Genomic DNA, 15,367 nt, shown 5'->3' on the forward strand with positions numbered 1-15,367 from the left:
GATGATTCAGATAATTAGAAATGAAAATGACAAAATACAGATATTCTGGGGAACCAATTCCATAATTATAAGTATGAAAATAATCTTACAATAGTTATGTTTAGTGTTCTATATCATGTCATGTTTTTACTGTGTGTTTGTATTTAAACCCATATCAACTATTTATTTCCACCTTAACTGAATTGCACACTGAAAGTTAGTCTCTTCTACTACGAAATGCTGGATGCAAGTGAATCACAAAACAAAGTAAAGCACACCTTTCTCTGTATCGATGACATCTCATTCTCCTTACTGTCAGATCCACTAGTTAGAAGGTCAGTTCCACTACTATTAAATACCTTGTCGATCTGCTTAAGTTCAAAGAAACAAAATTTCATTATCTGAAATGTCGCAACTAAAGGTAAGAAATATCAACTGAGTAATTTTACATTTCAAATTGTTATGTGTAAGTTACATAATAAAACATTCTTGTTTACCTGATTGCTTGTACCACTAGATCTTGCCTCTTCAGACACACTCATTTGGTTAGCTATATCCAAAGATCTACAGGGTGTATTGAAAAAAAATAACTTTGCAGTCACATTCATTACTAATACCAAAAAAGTGCATTATGAGAACACTGCCATTTTTATATAATGCCTTTAGGAGACTGGGAGATGTTACTGTTGTAAAGATTTCCTAATCACTTCACATGATCTTAGTTCCTCCTTTTGAAGGGGATGACTCAGACTTGAGACAGTCCAAGTTAACTTGTCTCAGAAATCTCACATCATACAAGACTCCATAAAATAGCTCTAAATATCTTAAAATATCACAGCCTTCCAAAAGGCTGGCATGTTTATGTCTCTCCATTATAATTTATTTCTCAACAACTATAGGAAAGCAACTTAGCATACAGAAGCAAGATATAAACTGTACTAGTAGAGTTCAATATGAACTTTTACATTTAATGAATTAGCAATTATTGACTTAAAATTAAAACCATAATTGAACTGTTTAGGATTTTATTCTATAAATGCACTAATGCCACAATATTATTATCATTTTAAGACTAGTAAATCTTCTGACAATTGTGCTTATTTGAAGTAATTCTCAACTACTGAACTAATCTTTTCATTGCTATGGCTAGGGTTTTCTAACATTTGCCATAAAACTGACTTTTCTCTAATATACATATAAACACTTACTTCTGTTGCTCTTGCATGACATGGAGTTGCTCCAGTTTTGTTTTATGCTCTGCCTCCAATCTGTTAAGCATATCTTTTATAACACAAATAAAAGAATTGAACTGGAAAAGAAATATATGAGAAGTTTGGATTTTGTAGAGATGGAATTCAGACAGGTATAACTAAACAGGCAATACCTCCTAAAACTTAAAATATATAATGTCAGATAAACTGCAGATTTTTAAATAATTTATCCACCTTCACTATTGTGCAACAGACATCAAACTACAAGCAGAGTGCATACTGTAACAGGGGAAAATGCATGCCACTAAAGAAAAAAAAAATGGGGCAATGCAGACAAAAATCCTCACATATGAGTACTACCAGATTTACTTACAAACTAACCAACCTACAATGTATTCCTTTGCCCAATATTTCATAGCAACACAGCTCTTCATTTGAATTCTTATTATGTTGGTAGCTAACTGCTTTTCCAGGATTATTTGGAAGGTGATAGTATTCATTTTGAAATTTTATACCAGATCAGATAAATACACTGAAAAATAACAAGCTTTTATTATGCAAATACAGTAAAACTAGAAAGGGGGTTGGTACTGTTTGGTTTGACAACAGACACAGACATCCAGTAATGTATGGGGTTTTTTATGACAACAGTTTAAATTTATTCTCTGATAATTATCAAGTAAAAGATTCAAAACATTCATGTTCCTACCTGATTGAGATTAAGATTGTTCTCAATACTAAGAGGAATTAGATGGGGCAATACTTTTCCTGCAAGCTGTTCTTTGGTAATTCCCAGCTTCTTGTGAGTGAATGTACATTTGTAAATACCTAACATACAACATCAAAACAGCAAAAAATTTTAAATTTAATAAACAATGTAAACAAACTCCAAGTAACATGCTCACAAATGTATGGATCATCTGAATGATCACTGTGTTTGTGTGCAAGCAGGGACAAACATGACCAAGAGAATCATAAAAACAAAGTACTTGTTCACAACAGAAACTTATTACAGTGAGAGGCTTTGCTACAGTTCAGAACAAGAGGATGGCCAAAGTCATACTCCGTAGTTACGAAACCTTTTATTAGTCAATGTACTGTTCTGTCCAATTATCTGAGAATATGCATCTTTGCAACTGAGTTACCACAAACTGACAAACTGCCACTGAGAAATCAAGCTGTGTTAACTAAGGATGTGCTCTCTCCTGACACACTGAAGTGTCTATGATTAACTACCATACTGCTCTCTGATGGCATTTTACAAATACTGTTATCTAGAAGTTTTGGGCTGTGTTACACTAGGGATCAGAAATCATACATAGTATTTGTATTTATCTGTTCTAAAATCACTGAAAAAAGATGCTGACAGGCATAAGGGACCCAGTGCTAAGGCCACATGTTCTGTAGTGTTTTTGACAGGAGTACTCTGCTTAAATAGTCCAGATCTTGTGGCAAACACTGAACATATTAGCATAAAAGACACAGCAGCTTTCCTCACTTTCTATGGTAGTAGAACAGAGCTGTCACCAAGACAAAGAAGGTTTCACATACAAGAAAGATGGTACTGTGATTCTGGAAAAAAGAAGAGCCTTAGTATATAAAATTTGCTTCATCCCTTCATTTCCAAACAAGGGTTCACTTATTCACTGCATCAGAGTAGAATTCAGCAGTAACACAAGTAAAAAATACAGTGTCCCTCATCTTAGCAAATATAAATCAAAGCTGCAAGGATTAAAGGAAACAAGCATCTCTAAATCAGTACAGTAACATGCCTTCTTGCTGATTTTGAGAAAATCAAAATAATGCTGTCATCACATATTATTAGTGTTTAATGAGGGCTGTTGCTGATACAGCTCAACTGTTATAAATGGTCTACCACTTTGTTGCCAGTAAGACAAACTGTCACTGTACTCCAGACTTGGCCACACAGTCACATCTCTTTATTGGCTGTGTCTCTGGTCATCTGGTCTCCTTGAGTGCATTGAAATCGTTAAAATAACACACCCTGAGCTAGGCAAGCACCAAGTGGCACTAGGAAAGCACAACGGGAGTGAGGTCTCCCCTTCCAGAAGTACCAAGGCATTACGTTCTGTTAGTCATTTTGTGAGACTTCACCTGGATTATGTTCCATTTCAGTGCAAAGGCAGCACTGTTTGTTTAAACATCCAACAAAATGAGTCTAGCAAAACCTGCAGCAAAGAACATCAGCTTCGGAGACAATCATTTATAGCATCTGACATGCAAGAATTGTATGGGAAGGCAACAGTAACATCTCAAAAGCTCAAGCCAGGTGCTCAGCATCTGAAATAAGACAGATCACACATTCCTCTGAGGAAAACAACCTTGCTGGTTCTGTGACACACACAGTGAATAAAAGTGTCGCAGCCCAAGAACTGTAATGAGTACTCAGAACTGCACTGGGCCCTGAAGACTAAAAATACATATACTAGTGCTCAGATGTACCTGCAGTACATAAAGTAACTGAACAGGGACATACTTAAGAACCAGAAACAGGGAGGTTTAAATAGTCATTTTAGCATTACACTATGTAAGCATGATTGGCGATAATACAGAAAGTTCTCAGATTTACAACATCAAAGAACAAAAGAAATGAAAGTTGGAAGTATTAATTACCTAAAATTCCCATAAGCACTGCAGGTTCCTTTGATGGAATTTGTTGTAGAAAAGGTAAAATATCATCAAGCACAAACCATTTATCCAAGTACTCCAAAATCTTGCCCAAGCACACTAGTGAGTTTACCCGGACCTGTGAAGTATGATAAGAATTAAGTAAACTCTTCGCTATATTTTTGCCCAAGAAAAAGAAAAACCATACAAAACTCAGAAGAGACCTATTGACTACAATCTTTATATCTGAAAATTCAAGACAAGTTAAAAAAAATCCTTTAGGGTCATGAAAGTAAAACATATACAGTTATAGAAAGCTCACAAAAACTTGGCTTTTCTGCATGACAGGGTCAGTGTCCATTACTGTGGAACACGCTTCAAAAATTTTTACAGTATTATTAATACTGTAAGTTGTTAACAACTTTAAAAATTATTAAAAGTAAAGAAGTAAATGGCACTTTTGCATTTGTTGAAAGTATTTTACAAAATTTAAAAAAGAAATCAGAGCACAATGATGAACTTTTCTTTAAAGACGTAAGAGTGGAAAAGTTAAAGTAATTAAAGGTAACAACATTTTCTGAGGACTAAGAGATAAAATTACTAGGATACTCACAGCAAGAGAAGATGTCTGCAAACATGCATTTTTAATTCTTGGAATTAATGAATTTTTCATTGATGGGTAATCTATTAAATTGGCGAATGTGGGAATTATGTTTAGGCAAAGCTCCTAAAAAAAAAATTCCACACAAGATTAGAAAGAAGCATGCATATTTATCATAAAATTAGTATTAATTTTAATCAATATCAAAATTAGTTTGAAATGCCTTCTTAAATTTTCCTCTTAAGGAAACATTAAAAGAAATAAATTCAACTAAGTTGACCTTAATCTATCAGACTCAGAAATAGCCAGAAAAATAAAGCATCATGGTATGTACACAGAACCTTGGAAACATGTTTTAGAAAAAAGAGCATTCATAAATCCATAATAAAGTATTTGGATAGCAAGAAAACATTATATTTTCACAAAACACCTTTATAATAAAAAAACAGTTTTTCTAACATCAAACTAACATTCTCCTGCATAAAGCAAGCAAATTTGAATAAGTTATATCAACAACACTGCAGCAGTACAATGACAGGCTGAAAGATAAAAGAGCATGTCAATATTAAACATACTTTAGCAACAGAGAAAAAATAAACAATTTCAGCCCAATCTCAAAAAATAAGAGACAGTATATGTTGTAAGTAAATACCTGAGTAATCAAATTACTGATGCAGAAAAAAACTCATGCCAGATACTTAGAAACAAAAAACCTTTCTCCATAATACTGAAAAGGCTTTGCAAAGGCAGAAGTTGATTATCCAAATCCTTCTTTAAGAAATATTTTGTTTCTTTATCTCCTATTCCTGAAGGTTTTTGCATAACTGGAAGTTAATTCCAGTATAATGATTAAAAAAAAGCAAACAAAATAGCCGAACCTCAGAAAGGTAGAGAAAGCATAAAAATTAAAATACAGATACATAAAAATGTCACCAGAAGGTATAGTAATCAAATTGTACGGCAAATCAGGTCTTCCAAGGTAACTGTCAGCACAGATGTTCTTACCAGGAGGACTTCAGAGTAAGCACCTCTTGCTGACTGGTAGGAGCACACAAATGCCTGCACAGTTTCTGCTGCACAGGCAATGGAGTATAAATGCATACCCTGCTTTTTGCTATGGTGGCTAGTAAAAATTTGAGATAGGAGCATTAGAACAACTGTCAAGTGGTTATCCCCTGGAAAATAAGGGAACTAAATTTTACTTTACTTAAACCAAACTTTCTTTAATAAAGCATTTATCTCTTTCAACACTCAGGAGTACCCCATAGCTTTATGTTTTGGTTTTTTTTCAAGTAAACAAACAATAAGTATACACAAAGTTAGCATATCAGCTGAGAGAAAAGAGAAAAAAAATGTTTTAAATAAAGGCTGCAATTACTGTACCTGGATCTGAATTGATGGTGCTTCCAAGGCTCTATAAACCATTGGTAGAACGCTGTTCTTTATTTCGTCTGGTGGAGTTTTGGTTAGAAGCAAGTCCATTTTTTGAAGGAAGATTAACAGTATCTATTAAAAGAAGGACGATTCAGAAGCCAAAAGTTTTAACTCCAGAAGCATATACTTACAACATAAAGTGTGTTTTCTCATATCATAAAAACTTCACAAGTTTTCTTATAACTCAGTAAATGTGATCACTTACCATGTTGCTTGCCTGAAGGCATGGAAGACAAAAAACACTTTGACATATTATTGCATTTTAAAAACAGTATATACAAATGTAACAAAATATGCATGTTCTAGACTGACCCTTCTAAAACAACAAATCATAATAGGTAAGTAAGGATTTCTGGTTTCTATTTACACTATGGTCTTGTGTTAAAATCCACCCACAGAAAAATCTTTATACACACATCACTATTGAAAAAGTTAAACTTTCAAAAACCTGTGGCTCAAATTCTGTCCTCAAAGCACTTGATCACAACTCCACATATAAAAGCTGCATTCTATGTGTCTAGAATTAATAGGGATGTAATAGTAATTTCATAGTGATGAAAACACTACTAAATGGACACAAAATGCCTTTATTTTATTTCACACAGAAACTGTGTATCATAAAATAAAAATTTTCAAATAAAAAAATTTGCACCACATTAACCTAAAAACCCCCACTAAAATAGCACATTTACATAGTGGGATTCATGTTGCTTAGGCATAGTCATTTAAAAGCTAGCTACTATTCTAAGTCACTTATCCAGGCTCAGTCTCAAATACAGAAAACTATAACTCGTAAGATTCACATCTCAGCTCAGACAGGTCAGACAACTTGCTAGAGGTGACACTGAGTATCCACTGATATCTAGACTCAATTTAGAAAACAGGTAAGACTATATGGATAAATTGTGCTGAATGGTAACATACTAATAATAAATGCCAAGTATTTTATAGGCGAAAAAGACTTAAGTCTAAAAATACACAGTAATCAGTGCCTGTGTGTGAAATAAACAGAAGCGTCAAGGTGTAGAGATAGCAGTATACTGAGACTTCATTACAAATTGCCCCCATTTATTTGCTTTCCTTTACAGGGAAGAAAAATAGATTTTTAAACTCCAACTAATGTGTATTTTCTCATTGTATATTATAACTTCCTAAACTGCACACACACACAAAATGATTCATTCATTCCATGGACATTGATTATGATGCGTTTGGGACAAATAGGGTGAGATGGACAAGATCAGTTCTAAAGTTAGATTTTACCATTTTCTTCAATATAGAATTTTATTTTGTCCTAAACTTGACTTTTTGAAATCTCTATGTACTTGTAACACCTGTTTTTTTTTCTATCAACCTTGTAATACTGTGGAATTACAGTTTCCATGTTAGTTATATCTATAGTTTTGGAGAAATATAGTTTGATTTTTTTTCCAAATTTGAAAAGGGCATGAATGAAACCTCTTATTTAACAAGTTGATCTCCTCTAAAATAAGAACCAAATATTATATAGTAATTCATATTTCACAGAAGCATTTCAGCTCTTTTCCACTCTTCAACTAAGATAAAGTTGAGTAATTTCTGATCTCTATCTAACTGAGTTTAACTAGAATATAGATCATGTTGTTCCAAAGAACACCTTTATTTTTAGCTTCTAGGGTCATATTCAACACTTTTTATCTAGTTAGGTAGAAACTAAGATGCTACAATCACAGACTCACACACACCATCTAATAAGCAAGTAGCAGCAGTTGCACTGTAAACAATAATGCATCTTTCATTAATGCAGAGCCCAGTACTTGTCAAGGGTACACTCTGGTGGGCTGAATGAGAATATGAATTTATAGCACATCCTATGCTGACTCCCTATGGACTCCTGTAAGTGTAAATTAAGGGTTTGTCTGGGAAGCTATGTCAGGGTAATCCAGGATGTTAATTTACAGCACATTTTACTCCACACCAACCCCAAGCCCATGATATAAATGAAAAGTTTAACTAAATATTTCATTTTCATATTACAAACTTCCTCATACAAAGCCACTGTGAACACTGACTAACAATTTCTTCATATTTAATTACAGCAGTTTCCCTTTGATACATTCATTTTCTAACTCAAGCAACAGGCCCCTCACACAAACCTCTAATATTCTGAGACAGCATTTGGAAGAAACACTGGCATATTCCCTGTCCATCCCTCTCTAGGAGTTACAAACACACAGAAACTTGTTTTGCCTTGCACAAAGACAGTCAGAATTCTATCCTCTAGCACTCTGCATCTTTGTATTATTTCTGAAATTGCTGTTATATTAATTTTGAAAACATGACCTAGATTATTTAACCAAACTTTGCTATACTAAAAAAGACCACAGAAATAACAGTTGCGTAAGCCATGTAGCAATTAGCATTAAAACTATCAACATAAGAGTTTAATACATAGTATCTAGATAGCTACAGAAAAACTTGGCCAAGCTCACTCTTTATGAGCTGACCATAGCAAAACACATGTTACCTTTTAGGATGACACAGCACAAATGAGATGTTCACTGGTTTTTGGTCAGTTAAACATTTACTTTTTTCAAGACAACAACAAAGCTAACAGAAAGCCTCAGTGTACCTAAAGTAAACAGCATTAAGTAGTTCAAATTTCCCAAGGTATTCTCAGTTACACAGGTGACCCACTTCTCCCACTCCTCAGTATAATGAGGGTTTTTTGGTCCAGTTTTCCGAAATCCAGAAATAAAAAGTCTCTTTGTTCATTCCTATGTTTCCTTTGCCCTTTAGGTGCTCTGCTGAGAAATAATGGCATACAGCAATAAACCAAGGTGAGCTACAAGAAATGCAGACATGCCTTTCATCTGTGGAGGCACAAAGCCTAACTTAGTGACAGAATCCTCCAGAGTCATCATGCACATGGTGATGACAAAAGGATGCAAATTTTTGCTCCTTTACAGTAACAATTATGTCTTACTACTTTTATGCATTTAAACTACAGAGAAGAGAGGGCAATTTTCGTACACGTCACATTTGTCAAACAAAATCAAATTTCACCAATTTGTGCACAGGCATCAAAATAAACACTATTATCATGAATAAGCAGCACTTCTAAAACAGTGTTAGTTACAATTTTGCCACCCCATAATCCCAGTATCAGCAACCTGGACACAGGAAAAAAAGTCCTTATAGGTTCAGCTACTGATAGAATATATGCAAGTATTATACTGCACAACCCAGCTCAGTTTGGCTAGATCAGTGATAAAATGCTTACTAATATACCTTCTACAATCAATCAAAACCAAGAATTGAGTGGGACATTAAAATGTTTCCTTTTTTGACGATCTAATCTCATTAGCAATATACCCTCAAAAAATTCATCTAAAAAAGCAGAGGCTTTGTGAATTTTCTGAAAAAACCAATTTTGCATGAATCAAGACTGACTGTCTGGACACCTACAGACAGGTTGGGCAATGTGTGTGAAGCTGGAAAAGGGAAATAGAACAATTAGTCATTTTTCAAGGAAAACAAAGGACCAAAGAGAAAAATTGTAATCTGAACAATATTAACATACCTGAATTGGTTCTTGCTGCTTAAAAACAGGACTAAGATCAGGCAAAATGAGCCTGATATATTCTTCTTTGGTGCATTCTTCAGCAATTAAGAGAACGTTAGGCAAGACGAAGGGTACCATATCAGGATTCACAAATTCAGAAGTCAAACAAGGCAAAATTCGCTGAATTATAACACGCTAAAAGAAAAAAGAAACCAGCAATAATAAGCAAGTATGTATCACATTGTACTGCTCTGCAGTAAGTTTCCACTGTGCTTGTCAGCATCTTTTGAATTAACCTGGCATTTACAAAAAAACAGATAGACAATTTTTAGTTTTGAACTCTTATTTTCACAGTATACTGCAGCTAATGTACACTGAGTTACTTTGCTTACTTTTCTCTGCACTCAAAACACAACTGGAGACTCTTAAGAACTGTGAGGATAAACAAAAAGAAATAAACTGGAGAGAAAATAGGACTTTCAGCCACATACATGAATTAAGAAACCTTATTCTATATGCTTTTTTTAAAAAGACCCTAAGAAGACCCTATAATCCCTTCAAAATAATCACATAATGATGGTAAGACTCCAGGTACCTTCCCTAAATAGGCTTTTGCTGATGAAATAGGTATCTACACAGTAGATTTCTACTGACATCCTTAAATGCTTTTCTAGTCAATAAAAAGAAATACACAGTTCAAGGGCACAGTTACTTCCCTCATAAAATATACTTTCAAGACAAGAAAAGAAAAAAAAAATGCCGTGAAGATGACTAGGTGAGTCCATGGCTGTCTAAAGCTAAGTGAAATACAGGTCATCTATTTCCAAATTCATAGTAGCAACCATTTCTATCAAAGGAGAAAATTAAAAAAAAGAGAGTATTAAATATGAAGTTTGTATTTTGCACAGTGTAGTGCAAAACAGAATTAAAAAGAAAGAAATTTAATGCAATGGTTGAGAAGCTCAGTTATTTTATTTGATATTAAACTAATACTATTTTTCTATCACAAATGCATTATGGCTTATATAAATGAAAGTATATCACAAAAGGAAAAGAAGGTAGTCTAGACATAGTGTATAACACCACACAGAAGAAATCTGTAATGACAGGCATTTACCTTTTAGATTTTTGGGCACTGCCAGCACAAGAAAGCACTTAGTCTATTGAGGGAAGGAAGCTTTGGATTACTCAACATTAAAGTACTGCCTTGCTACAAAAAAACCTTGAAGCAGTATTATTGGGAGAAAAGACAGCAAGAAGACTTCAAAGAGCTATGATAGCATCTGGAAACAAAGAGGAAGCCTTGTAAGGGGAGAGAAGACATCTTGCCTTTAAACTGGGATGAACTACAACAAGACATGCAAATGATGGCTCCTTACACATACTGATAACACAATTTGCCATTTTCCATTTAATTGCTATTTAAAGCTGAGGAGTATTTCCAAACTAATTGTTTTCTCATCTCCCTTTCTTTCCTGCTACTCTATTCTGATGGTCTCACTGCAGGCTACTATGGTACAATGCTACAGAAAGTCCAGTATTCCAAAAGTCAGAACGCTAACAGAGGTTCACATATTTTCTACCTCGCTATTTCAAGACGTCACTCAGACATACCTTAGGTAGTTTTGGCAGAACCTTTGGTAGTCCTTTAAAAAACTGTGATTTCTGCAGGTTATCCCTTTGAAATAATGAATCGAAATATTGAAGTGTCATTGCTCCTACATCATCGAAGAATGGTATCTAAACATAAGATTAAAAATCTGTGAACTGTAGGGAGACACCACGAACACTGCTACAATAATTCCCAAATATAATCATCTGTTTGCATTTCAATACACCACAGCAAACCTTTAAAATTACATGTCTGCAACAAAAATTTAGAAAATTTTTACATACCAACTAGTATAATATTCACAGCTACAAGTTGATTAAGCCAGAATTTTCCTAGCAGTTTTCAAAAACCCATGCATGTTGTATCTAAATTAACTTATTGCATATGAAATAATGTTCTGTCTACAAAAAAATGTCATGAAAAGTAAAAACTTTGATTCGAATTTCTCCCACAAATAATTATGTTATTTAATATTACAACAAAGGATTACCTACTAGGTCATATGGATCAGGTTACCACTCCCGAAACTCCAGGAAACCATGGAAACTCCAATATCTCTACAATTCAGTGTGCAGTACAGATGTGGCAAAAGAGACTTAATGCCTTTATAAAACCATACTGCTTAATACAACCACTTACAGCTATGTTTTAGTCCTTCAGACAAGTAAGTTGATACCAGAGAAATATTTGCCAATTCCTTCACTTCCCATCTTTCAGCATATATGTTGACAGAACCTATTACCCGCTTCCTCTCCCTTCTTCACTCACTATTTCTTCCAACTGTTAGAAAACTGATTTTTCTCTCTGCATACAATCTTTTCATGACAGCAAAGAATAAAATTGTTTAGAAAAGCCTATCTATAAGCAGGAACCTGAAAGGCTATCAGATATGAGAAAATGGGGCATAAGATCAAGGAAGAGCCATGCTTTTAAGCAGAGCAACTGTTTGTCAAATTAAAACTTACATTATGGTATTTGCAATTAATTTCCAAATATACTTTATTCTTCTACATATTTAAATGATGAGCAAAAAGTGAATCCTTACATTTTTTGCGCTTTATCATTTCATCACTTTAAAATTCTTCCAATACAGTTTTAAAGAGTGAATTGTATAAAAAAAAAGGCATAGAAAAGCTTACATCTGTATTGGAAAGGGATAAAACAGAGTTGTATTTAATAATTATTCTAAATTCTGCCTCAGCACCCACTTTTTCCATACAAATAAAGGTCAGCATAAGGACAACTTCTGGCATCAACTAATATTTCCAAAATAGTTAAAAAACAGTTAACATTCAACTAAAATGATTAACGGAATACACTTTAAAATATCTCAAAATCAAACATTATTTTTCCTCTGTCCTGTGGCTACAGTATTTACCATGAACTGACCTTAGTCATTTGATCTGCATCTGGTCTGACTGCTGGAGCTACATTTAAGAGTAGCTTGACATGTTCCCGCACCTCCTCTGGTATATTCTGAAGAGTACTGGAGCTTAAACGGCTCAGCTGTGTAAGTAATTTAAGCACATGCACCATGAAATCAGAAAATCCTGTATTATAACTATTTCCAATACACAATTTGATAGTTTTTCTACCCACACTTTTGATATCCCTCCCTTCTCCCCTTTTATAACCCACTTGTTTCTGATTCCTGATAGTATTCCCTCTATTTCCCAGCAGCCTAGCTGCTTCAGGTCCTATTTCTGTATTTTCAACTCCCCACTGTGGTTCAGGTCATGAGACAACACACACATGGCATCCTTAAACAGGCAAATGTCATCATATGAGGTGCTGCCTACACACATTAAGACACAGAGCACACAACTATGGCAATGGGCACCCAACGAAGTTATGACAAAGGAAGCCTGCATATGAATGGACATTAGGTCAGCTGATCCAATTGACTGCTTAAGCCATGACACCATCTTCTCTCAATATTCACAGTACACAGAATGGGAAATTGTGACAGCTATATGGATACCAGTTACAATGTCAAGTGATCAAATCACTAAACTCAGCCCTCTTCAAGGGCCCTACATAGGAAATTCACCCTCATGTGCTTCATACTGTTCACTCCTACAGGTAAACATTATTTCTCAAGGCCAGTAGTCAAAAGGTTTACAGAGAAATCAGATGAAAAATGCCATTTTTAGTTTATAAAGTTGGTATATGTAACCTTCTCTAGACACAGTTTTATTTCCCATATTTTTCTAGGATTCTTTTTTCTTGTTATAACAAGAGCATGCAAGGTAAGATACCATTATCAGATGGTTTATGTTGAAACACTGATACTCTGTACTAAATATTTAAATCTATTTTAAAACAACTACCTTCCACATATGAAAATCAATGAATAATAGTCACAAATAGAACAAATACCTGATCCAGCTGTCTACTAAAGCTTTTATAAATATCTTGCTTGTTGACCTCAAAAATTGGTTTTCCTTTATTAAACACTGCATACATAACAGCTCCAAGAGAGTACATATCACTGGCAGTCTCACAGCTTACAGAGAGAATATATTCTGGTGCCAGATACTCAGGATTTGGAAGACACAAGGATGGCAAGTTTGGATCCCATTCCTTACAAGGGAACTTTGGCTGCAAGCAAGGTAAGGGAAGCAAAAGAAAATATATTTATTAGGCATTTTTAAAGAGCATTGTAAATATGAAACCCCCCAAAGAGCAAAAAAATTTAAGCCACTTGAATTCAATTATGAATCAAACAGAAACAGAATCAGGCAAAACTGTTAAGAATCTCTGTCTGTAGCTTAGAGTGATGAACTGATGCAGTTAAGTCTGAAAATTAGAGCTGGCAGATGTAATGTAAACATCAAAGCACTGCTGTAAGAGGGAAACATGAGCTACAATAGCAATTCATTTTAGGAGGCAGCAATCAGGCACTGAGTCAAAGCAACAGACTAAATTAGGTAGCTCTGCATATCATCCAACATGCAGGTGAGCACAAGTGGCACAGGCTTCAGCCTCTGTCTGAAACCACCACTGGTCTATTTTGACTCCACTGAGCCAACTTGGGCTCTTTTTCTATGATGACCAAATGCAGCACTTCAATCCAGACCGGTGCCATATGTTCAAACTTCCTGCCAACAATATACAGAGGTGAATATTAAAGAAATGATTCTGTACTGAAATACAAGATCATGAAACTGGTTTCAGATAAAGATCTGAATTTGATATTTAATGATGATAAATATAAAGATTATTACCTCCTGTTCAGATGGATTTGTTGACTGGATACAAAAATCAAAGCCCATAATTTTCCATGCTCCACTCTTATTCAAAATTATATTTTCAGGAGTAATATTTCCATGGACCATTTTTACACTACTATGCAAAAATGACAAGCCTTCAGAAACCTGTTAATAAAAGATCACTATTTAAGGTTAAATATTTCCCCAAACATCCTGTAAGACAATTACAAAAATTCTGTTCCTATGGCCACAGTTAAATTCTTAAGTTAACCAAGAAAAAATTTTTTACCTCTATTTCAGACTTATGTCTTGAAAGTTATGCATGAAGAAAATTAAACACAGATGGGTCACTGGCAGATGAGATTACTAATGTCAGTTAACTATCACAGCATTAAGTGTGGTGGTGCATTCCTCCCTCCCCTCAGGCCGCACTATGATCTCAGAAGAACAAAAATGCTTAACACAGTTGACAAGCATATTCACCAAACAAAGCCTGGGAGCTACTGGATCTCCACAGAAGGTAAAGAAAAGTTTCACATATAGAGAAAACAGCAGTAGTGTAGACATTTATATGGAAAAGAAAAATTAATTGAATTTTGTATTTTACATGTCAAAATAAGCAAAAAAGAGTAGCAACTTGGAGCCTTCAGCGTTGTCTTTTACACCTAGAATGATCAGGGCACTGTTATCTCTCACTTTGTAATTATTTGATTTACTAGAGGTAGATGAAACTTTGTCAGTTTACAGACTTTATGAAAAAAAATAATACTAAAAGCACAAGAAAATTATACAGACAACCTGTCATACCTGTAGCAAACCATATTTGGTCTCCACATCATAAAGTTTGTATTCTTTAATGTCAGATGGTAAAGGAGAAGGTAGATTGTCCCAGTTCCCAAGAACATTGGCTAAACTCGCACAGACTGGTTCTGTACAAAATGCCAAGCAATCTCTGTATAGGAAATGCATTAAAGATATTCTTGTAAGTAAATGTAATAGTCTCCTGACTGTGAATAAAAAACCATGCAGACATCATATTATACATTACCAGAGCACTCGGTGCCATGAAAAACCATATTATATTTCATGTGTTGAATTCTTATAATATTATACTAAAGAGAAATATATCAATATCTGAAGTATTAA

At 34.4% G+C, this 15,367-nt stretch overlaps 1 protein-coding gene across 4 annotated transcripts in view; it reads right to left on the reverse strand.

Annotated features, from left to right (window-relative positions):
* The window catches only part of SCYL2 (SCY1 like pseudokinase 2), a 31,618-nt gene that overhangs the window by 3,080 nt on the left and 13,171 nt on the right, over nucleotides 1-15,367 (reverse strand). Inside the window, exons 4-17 of one of the 4 annotated variants that reach the window (XM_071552007.1) lie at nucleotides 15,029-15,173; nucleotides 14,237-14,386; nucleotides 13,389-13,610; nucleotides 12,399-12,515; nucleotides 11,012-11,137; nucleotides 9,416-9,592; nucleotides 6,059-6,070; nucleotides 5,803-5,925; nucleotides 4,432-4,545; nucleotides 3,825-3,957; nucleotides 1,900-2,018; nucleotides 1,188-1,288; nucleotides 477-543; nucleotides 258-347 (exon numbers count right to left, since the gene is read on the reverse strand). In XM_071552007.1, the coding sequence (XP_071408108.1) occupies nucleotides 258-347; nucleotides 477-543; nucleotides 1,188-1,288; nucleotides 1,900-2,018; nucleotides 3,825-3,957; nucleotides 4,432-4,545; nucleotides 5,803-5,925; nucleotides 6,059-6,070; nucleotides 9,416-9,592; nucleotides 11,012-11,137; nucleotides 12,399-12,515; nucleotides 13,389-13,610; nucleotides 14,237-14,386; nucleotides 15,029-15,173 (1,696 nt within the window). Of the gene's footprint in view, nucleotides 1-257; nucleotides 351-476; nucleotides 544-1,187; nucleotides 1,289-1,899; nucleotides 2,019-3,824; nucleotides 3,958-4,431; nucleotides 4,546-5,802; nucleotides 5,926-6,058; nucleotides 6,071-9,415; nucleotides 9,593-11,011; nucleotides 11,138-12,398; nucleotides 12,516-13,388; nucleotides 13,611-14,236; nucleotides 14,387-15,028; nucleotides 15,174-15,367 lie in introns of all 4 variants that reach the window. The other 3 variants (XM_071552006.1, XM_071552009.1, XM_071552008.1) reach the window with 3 other exon arrangements.

Source organism: Pithys albifrons, chromosome 3 (genome assembly GCF_047495875.1).
Source record: "Pithys albifrons albifrons isolate INPA30051 chromosome 3, PitAlb_v1, whole genome shotgun sequence".
NCBI classification, from domain to species: domain Eukaryota; kingdom Metazoa; phylum Chordata; class Aves; order Passeriformes; family Thamnophilidae; genus Pithys; species Pithys albifrons.